This window comes from Cyprinus carpio, chromosome B7, assembly GCF_018340385.1.
Source record: "Cyprinus carpio isolate SPL01 chromosome B7, ASM1834038v1, whole genome shotgun sequence".
NCBI classification, from domain to species: domain Eukaryota; kingdom Metazoa; phylum Chordata; class Actinopteri; order Cypriniformes; family Cyprinidae; genus Cyprinus; species Cyprinus carpio.
The window spans coordinates 23,584,795-23,593,666 of record NC_056603.1 but is presented as its reverse complement, the minus strand read 5'-3'; the positions used below and the strand labels follow the sequence as shown (position 1 = coordinate 23,593,666).

General features: G+C 35.5%; 2 protein-coding genes across 2 annotated transcripts in view; both read right to left on the bottom strand.

Annotated features, from left to right (window-relative positions):
• Window positions 1-259: 259 nt before the first annotated feature.
• LOC122137985 lies at window positions 260-2,296 on the bottom strand. Its single transcript, XM_042728034.1, has 2 exons — window positions 2,203-2,296; window positions 260-1,759 (listed from the first exon to the last, which is right to left on the bottom strand). The coding sequence occupies exons 1-2, from the start codon at window positions 2,291-2,293 to the stop codon at window positions 516-518; spliced, it is 1,335 nt and encodes a 444-aa protein (XP_042583968.1). The 5' UTR covers window positions 2,294-2,296; the 3' UTR covers window positions 260-515.
• A 1,693-nt stretch (window positions 2,297-3,989) lies between these two features.
• Window positions 3,990-8,872, bottom strand: part of esyt2b (extended synaptotagmin-like protein 2b) — a 31,256-nt gene continuing 26,373 nt past the window's right edge. The window contains exons 19-23 of the mRNA XM_042726833.1: window positions 7,000-7,098; window positions 6,560-6,691; window positions 5,261-5,366; window positions 5,115-5,164; window positions 3,990-5,035 (exon numbers count right to left, since the gene is read on the bottom strand). Of these exons, the coding sequence (XP_042582767.1) occupies window positions 4,990-5,035; window positions 5,115-5,164; window positions 5,261-5,366; window positions 6,560-6,691; window positions 7,000-7,098 (433 nt within the window). The 3' untranslated portion in view covers window positions 3,990-4,989. The remainder of the gene's footprint in view (window positions 5,036-5,114; window positions 5,165-5,260; window positions 5,367-6,559; window positions 6,692-6,999; window positions 7,099-8,872) is intronic.

The following is an 8,872-nucleotide window of genomic DNA, read 5'->3' as shown; positions in this document are numbered from 1 at the left end:
TACTGTAAACCAGGGTTATTCAAATCTTACCCTCGAGGGCCAGTGCACTGCAGAGTTTAGCTCCAACCCTCTCACCTACCTGTGATTTTCTAACGATCCTGAAGACACTGATTAGCATGCTCAGGTGTGTTTGATCAGGGTTGGAGCTAAACTCTGCAGTGCACTGGCCCTCGAGGGTAAGATTTGAATAACCTCGCTATAAACTGTACACATTTACGTCAGTGTGTTATGATGCACAAATAAAGCGATACAAAATTAATCAATTTCACTGTTTATTATTGTAACAGGTGGTATGCAATATGCATAACACTAATAATGCAGGATATGCGTGTTTACATATTTACATGTGTGTGTATACAGTATATACACATTAATATTTCTTATTTATACACGCATGCATGTGTATTTATATATATACACACTTAGATATACACAGTACACAAACATTGATAAACACAAACTTTGATTTTTTTTGGATGTGATTAATTGTGGTCAAATAATTTGACAGCCATAGTTTATGGTTTCATGACAACGCTGGGGCACATATTAGTCAGGGCACAGCATACAGTCACTATCTTGTCCAGGAACGTCATGTCTTCACCTTGACATGGGAGTACCATGCTGACTGGTACAATTCCATTCAGTATGGTGTACTTTGTGCGTACACATCCAATCACCCTCTCCACATGGACCCTGAGGTGAGCTATCCGGCGTGTTTCCTCCACATCTTTTGCATCCAACTGGCTGCGTCCTCTTGTGAATGTAGGTATTTTCACTTCTGCACACACGAGTCCAACACTGTCTCTGATGTCAAATCCACGATCTGCCAACACCAAGTCTCCAGGTAATAGTTTATTAAGAAGGCCACTATTCTCAGTCACATGTTTGTCACTGACACGACCTCCCCAACCTTGGGAAATGAAAGAGATAGACCCTCGTGGTGTAATGCCAATGAGGTACTTTAGGGTGTGATGGTGTTTGTAGTGGGAAAATGTATGTGCTCTAGCTTTGAGATTTGATGCTCTTTCAATGCGAATTTCAAAGCAGTCCACAATAACTGCTACTCGATTGCCAAAAGCCTCTACAAACTGATGTGGCATGGTGGCGTGTAAGCAGTGTCTCTCCGGCCAGTGCACCAAGGGTTTGAGATGTCTAAACATTGTACCTATGGTATCTCTGAATGTGGTGGACACAGTCTTTCGATCCACAGAGAAGAGGTATGCAATGTGCTGAATTGGGAGATTCAGCCTGAGGCGCATAAGTGTTGAAAGGAGCATTTGAAAAGGTGAGAGTTTTCGGCCAGTCTGTGGCAGGCAGGGAAGAAGCTGTGTCAGCACACCCATCAGAAGCGCAAGACATGGAAGCCCAGTGTAGTACTTCACCTTAGCATCATCATCTTTAAAAGAATCCTCATCCATTCTCTTTTGGGCGAGCTCTTCCTTCAGTCTCCTGTTCTCCTCCAACAAACGGTTAATTTCACCACGCCTGCAGCTACAAAGATGGCATTCCTGCTGTTCTGCAACGTTGTTATTTGAGCCTGTGTCGTCCATTTGTGAGGCATCATTTGCTGTTGCAGTTTCATCCATCTGGCCAGCTACATGTAGTGGTGCAGGTGCAGCATTATCCCCTGTGACAGCTTGCAGTCTCCTTATACTCCGGTTAAACCGCCCAGAGTGCGTTGCTTTAACTTCTTTGTGCCCGAGATGCAACGATGGCACCCAGTCAGGATCACACTCCAGCATTTCATAGGCTGGTTTGCCTAAAAAATAAAAGATACAATTATTTTATTGGTTATGTAGTTATTCAGCCAGTTACCAGCGATTATCAAGATTGTGGGTAAAGATGAGGGAAGGACTCAAACAGAAAGCAAAGGGCTTTATTGAATAATAAAGCAAAGCAAAGCAAAACAAATAAAACAGCAGACACGAGAACACAACCAACGAAAACGAGACAAGAGCGTATGGTGAGGAAATGAAAATTTAACCACACAGAGGAGAGCGCACGCACGTTCACACAAAAACAATATACACCAGTGTCAGGGCTCTGTCACATAACCAAGAATAAACCAGAACCAAAGTGACACCCTGACAATAATAAAGTTAAGTTAATAAAGTTTGCGGTTGTAACAACAACTCCATTGCTAGTGGTAAAAAAATAAAAATACAACAACAAAAGTTAAACGTGTTTTTTTTTATAACTTACCTTTGTGAAAATGGCGTGAACAAACAAGCGTGTTTCGGGAAATATTGTTGAAGGTGATGGTTTTCCTTCTTACTGCCGCTAACCAAGCCATGCGACGCCGGCTTTGTTAACTCAGAGACCTGAGATCAAGGTGCTGTTTCCAGGCGGGGAAGGGAAAGCTGAAAAATCGCACTCCGTTTGAAATTCTTTTTTTCCATGCCGGGTCGTGAGTGCGAGTATGGCAGTTAATTACACAACAAGCTTTCACCATTGTAACGTGTTGTTTAACTGTACAAAGCAAACAAAACCGTCAATTAACAATTCAATACAGTACATTCAGCAGCGTCCGTGTCCCCCAAGTCCCAAATCTCTGAGATATAAACTACAAAAAATACAAATTAAAACAAGATGGTAAAAAAATAAATAAAAATATTGTCTCTGAGATATAAATGACAGATGATACATGTTATTACATGCTTACTAATTTTATGCTATAAAAAATATTAATTAAAACAAGTTTAATCTGTTCTTTCTGTTTTTGGAATACCAAGCAAAGGAAACAATGGATTTTACAGTTATTAGAAAATATAAGTCTCTATATTAAGCATGATATTTTACTAGGTTGCTTCATCTAGTGATGGGCGCGTTTCGGAGCGCGTATCAAACCGGCCAGGTCACGTGATTTTAGCAAACGATTATTCGTTACGTCAGACTGTTTCGAAACTCCGATGGTTCACCACTAGGGGGTGTTGATCTCAAAGTGAACCCATGAACCACTTCTGGTTGCCCAGTTAATCACGTGACATGAAATCCCACGAAATTCTACAATAAAAAATAAACAATTCTGGGCCAGATGTTGTGGGTTAAACAAAAGATAACTTCCCTTTAACACAGATGGCTATATAGTTTAAAAATGTGTAAAAACATCCAGTACTTTCAACCTACAAATCACATCATACCTTAAAAATAACAAAATGAGCTTACGATAGAATTAAATCCACCTCCTTCTCCTGAATGATAACACAACTCTTGCCTGCTGGTTTTTTATAGACAGCTCTAATGAAAACAATTAATTAATTAAATAATTACATACATCAATTCATTAAATAAATTATTTATTTCATTGTTTGTTAAGGGTTTGATTACGCTTAAATAAAACACATAACACAACCACTAACATTTAATAGTATTTAAGTGTATATTATTTATTTAAACAAATTGTATTTCTAAAAAAAAAAAAAAAAAAAAAAAAAACATTTCCATTTGTTTTGTAAATTTGGTCTGAGTTCTTGATACTTTTACAACGTTTTCACCAGCATGTGCTGTCTCAGTACACATATTGTGTACACAGTGATAGTGACAGCAGTTGATGTTTAAGTTGAAGAAGTGGTGTATTTTAAACTTTTTTACATTTTAAATGTAAAAATTTAAATATTCATAAATATTTAAAATTGTTGTTCATTTGTCCCTAACAGGGTGGACGTTTTTGGACCTCCTTCTCATTTAATTTGACTTATAATTTCTTGAATTTATATACCTAAAGTTGTATATACCATGTATTTATATGCCAAAATTATTTTTCACGTTTTACAGCTCCTTATCATGATTACACAAGAATTTTAAAAAAAGAGTGTCATTTTTTGAGTGTTATGATGTCAAAAAGGCACTGAATCCCAAGAATGACCCAACCTCAAAAACAAAAGTACGAATTGACACAAAATTAAAACAACTGATTAAACAATCAAGATAATAAAATGCATTCAGGCCCTTTAACTCTAAAATGGATTCAAGTTACAAGCTCATTGCAGTTCATGTTGAATTTCATATTTTAATGATAGCATGCATAATGCATAGACAAGAATAAGGCTGGAAATCATATCAACAGCCATTTCACAGTCTTTAAACAATCCAAAACACTTTGTAACCAAGCTATTATTATCTTACAAATGTCACATACTAAAAACATTTTGCTATTCCTCATAAAACTCTTGCAGACAAAATGCATATCAAACATTTCTTTACAGGCTGTTCATTTTGTGTTCAACAGGATACAGTAAAATACTTTAAAAAATAAATTATCAATGGATCATTTATGAAGAGCTGAACATAGCTTGGATTTTCCATAACTATATGTGATAGAGAAAGCAGCATAAAATTAAAGATAAGGAAATGTTTACACATACATACATATATACGTATGTGTAGCCTTTCTTTTGCACTTGCAACCCCGTGTCTTTTATACTGCCTCAAACAAACAACAATGCTATAATAACGTGACTGACTTACCAGCAACATAACATTTTTTTTTCTGATGTGATTTTGATTGCTTATAAAACATAGTATTAAAAAGAAATCAAAAAGGTTAATAATATTATCAAAATAACTTAAATACAATAAATAAAGGCACATTTAATAATAAATCTAATGATCTTTTTGTCTACTGTTGTTCCTTAACTTCATGGGCAACCATTTTTATCTGATAAAAAGTGAAGTTATACGTCCAAACACCAATAAGATGAATAAAAGGATAAAACAAACAAGCAGACAAAATAAAAAAGACTATCAGATTGAATCCTTTGAGAAAGTGAAAGTAAGCTGTACATTGATGCTTAAGGTAGCAATTTTAGCTTTGGTGAGAATGAGAGAGAGACACTTTGTAGGCCAATGTAAATCCCAGTAGAAGTAGCCTGGTTTAGTTAATCCAGCGCTGCTCTTCTGCTACTAAGGTCTCTACATTATCCTGTGCGTGCCGTGACATGTCGCAGTTATCTTGCTGTTCCATTTCTTCCTGCTTTCTAGCATGGACCACTACATCTGAATGATCTTCTTCGAGCCATCCTCAGTTAGATGATACCTGAGAGATAAAGGAAGCTTTTGTAATCAAGAAAGAGTACATTTACAAGAGTGACTGTACGAATAAATGAGATTCACACCATCGAGTCCATCCTTTAGAAATGTCTTCACTTGCCAAGTCCACAAGTGCCTGTGACAAAGACAGCTGTAAGCCTCCATAAAAACCCAGTCATCAACTGAATGAGAAAAAGTAGGACTGTGAATCCATCAGTTTTTTTTTTTTTACCTTGCCCAGTAGTACTTTGTGTTTGGACAACAGTCCTCCTCCATTCTTGACAGCGACATCCAAAGTTCTCCTGTGCAGTTCCACTACAGACACATTGAACTCGACGCTGACAAAAGCAACACAACAAGACACCGTAGTAACTGTTACTGCAGTTACTGGTTTACTATGCTACATGAAAAACATCACCAGAATAATCATACAACATATAACAAGAAACCTTCAGTAATGCAATTACACAAAAAGAAAATTTCTCAGAAACATCAGCAGTTGCATCATACAGTATATTATAAAGTCTTGGTTGACTTGGTTTGGAGGATAAAACAGTTAGCTAGCTCTGTTCAGTAAGAAGCTCCGCTGTGGATTAAATATGAAGGGAATGTCATGCAAATGCATACAGCAAGATAAACAGCAGACACGAATTGGATCTGGTGGATCCTCTTCTCATTTGAATGCAATTTAAATGAGTTAAAGACGTCACTATGTCTGTAACCACATTCGGTTTGACGTGAATACGATCAGTAAAATGTGTATTAGTATGCAAAGACAATTAGCAAAAGTTCTAAAAAAAAAAAAACACTAACATATTACAGACTTTATATATCCTCTGATGGTTAATAAACAGAGTGTGCTGTAGTTCCTCATTTTTCCTCCTCAACTGGCCTTATAATCACCTTGCTATTTACCACCTTACACAATACTGTACATTAAATGGAAGATGAGTAAGATGCATTGTGAAAAAGAAGTGTGCGTAATTGTACTAAATGTGCAGTGTACTTCAAAACTTAAAAGCCTTGCCTGTACTAGCAAGATTCTTTTAATGAAATGTTTAATAATGTTTTAATAATCTATTGTTGTGTTTTAAATAAATACATTTAATCTATGTATTATGCTGACTAACATACCAAAGCACATGTGGAGTACTTGATTTTTTATTTTAACTGTAGTGTGTTATTCGATATTACGTTATCAAGCAAATATAGTTTAAATTTAATGAAGTAATTATAAATTTGCATATAAAGATGTACTTAAGACATTCAAAAGTTCAGCTAAATGCATTTAATATGAATTTAAACTACAACACATTTTCATTTAATTGCAATTAAGTGTCAGAAATCATAACAATCCATTTGCACTTGAGTACACTCTTTCCTTAATTAGTCTTACAATTTTTAAATCAAGTAAAAAAAATAAAACTTGTAAGAAAACTTTTTCATTTGTACCAATTATATAAGGTTTTCTGAACCAATTATTATAAAGAACATAATTTGAAATGTTCTGTGTGTTTAGTGTGTTTCTTACGACTGGTCGTAGATAGGATTGAGCGTCTTCTTGAGTGTGCTGGTTTTTCTGCGGCCACTCCGGCTCTTGTCTGGTAACAGGTACAGACGGATGTATGGGTCTGAACCATCTTTAGTCAGTGCTATGAGGTTTCTGTGATTAAGACACAAGGAAACATATTCACACAAAAGCAAGAGAAGTATTTTTACGAGTACTTCTTGCATCACATTTATACAAATTCAAACATACAAATGCAAACACGTGTCCCTCATTATTTGCACACACTGTTGTTGATGTTCAGAGTCAACCACTGATCATTTACCCAAAAAAATAAATCACTAATATACTGAATGTGTTTAAAGTAAAAGTAAAAAATAGGCTAAAATTAGCAAACAAAATGATTGGAAATGGTACTATAAAACATAGAAAGATGAGGGTTAATGTGTATGTGGCAGTCTCACCTGCAGGCATGAACCACTACAATAAGTTTATTCCTTTGTGAGCTGTGTCGGACAGTGAGCTGGACTTCACCGAGTGGATACTGTCTCAGCCCAGAGCCGCTGGAACAGAAACAGCAAGTTTATCTCACAGTGTGTGAGAATGAGTTTAGAAATTGTTTTTCTTCTGACAAATCAACATAAATTCAAAATACAGTATATTTACAATATTTACTTTAAGGCTGCATTTATTTGATAAAAATACAGTAAAAATAAGAATATTGTTAAATATGATTACTACTTAAAATAACTGTTTTCTATTTTTGCACTGGCTACCAATAGCTGCTCGCATAAAATTCAAGGCATTAATGTTTGCCTACAAAACCACCACAGGCTCTGCACCCCTTTACCTAAATTCATTACTTCAGACTTATATGCCCTCTAGAAGCCTGTGTTCTGCAAGTGAATGTCGCTCGATTGTGCCATCCAAAAGAAGCACAGAATCACTTTCATGGACTTTTAAATCAAATGTTCCCTCCTGATGGAATGACCTGCCCAACTCAATCCCAAAGGCTCCTTTGCCATCTTCAAGAATCGGCTAAAAACACCCTCTAACTCTAGCACTCTCTTTTCTAACTCTGTTATTAAAAAAAATAAAAAATACTTGTACCTTTTAGACTTGCACTCTATTCATTTACTGCTTGTTTTCTTAAAAAAAAAAAAAAAAAAAAAAACTAACTAGCTTTTCTAACCTTTTTGTATTCCGTATATCTGTTTTCTTTTCATTTATTATACAATTAACAAAAGCAAAAAAGACCTCTAACACTAGCTTGCTCTATTCTTTTTCTATTCTATCTGTTTTCTTTTTATTTGTTATATTATTTAAAAAGCCCTTTCTATGTGAACTGCGTTAAGCTAACTGATACTTGTTATAGCACTTGTATATCATTGCACTTTTGTTGATTTTGATTGCTTCCATTGTCCTCATTTGTAGTCGATTTGGATAAAAGCGTCTGCTAAATGACTAAATGTAAATGTATTTTCATATATTTTAAAATATGAATTTGTTCCTGTGATGACAAAGCTGCATTTTCAGCAGCCATTATTCCAGTCTTTGTTGTTACATGACCCTTCAGAAATCAGGATTCTTTGATAAATAGAAAATTTAAAGAACAGTACTTACTGTATTTGAAATAGAAATATTTTGTAACATTACAGATGTCTGTACTGTCATGTTTGATCAACATTGTGGCATATGGACCTATCAGACACACAACTATTTGTTATATTTAACAAATAATATCTAACGTCCCCTCATCTAACCAAAGGGTCCATGGACCCTTCCCCCGAAATGCAACTAACACCTCAAAAAAAAAAGGCCTCTGTTTCCATGGCAACCAAAGACAAACTATCTGATAACACTAGTTTTATGGCTCAAAGGAATGTGGGCAAAGCAACTCTTAACTCAAGTCTCTCTAAAACAGACACATGATGCCCATACAAAGGGACTCTTCTCTAATAAGTTCATAAGAAAACCTCTCTTGAATGAACACACATATCCTTCAGGTCATTATTTATATTATTGCTGTTCTTGTATATTGTCTGTTGAATTTGTTTTATGCATGCTTATGATGGAACCACTCATTCATGTAATCTTGCCTATGTCTAATCTTGCCATGTTTAGTATCTATGAATTCGTCTTCAGATGATCTAATTGAGAGGGTATATTATATGCTGATACCTATGCAACATATTAGTGTTCTAAGAATCTTTACTAGTTTGTATATCAACTTCTGATCCAGTTACATATGCAAGTTACCATGCTTTCAGACAAAGGGTTTTAAAACTCCCCAGTGTTTCCAGCCTCCCGCCTGAAATTTCAGCCTTTTTCATTGGA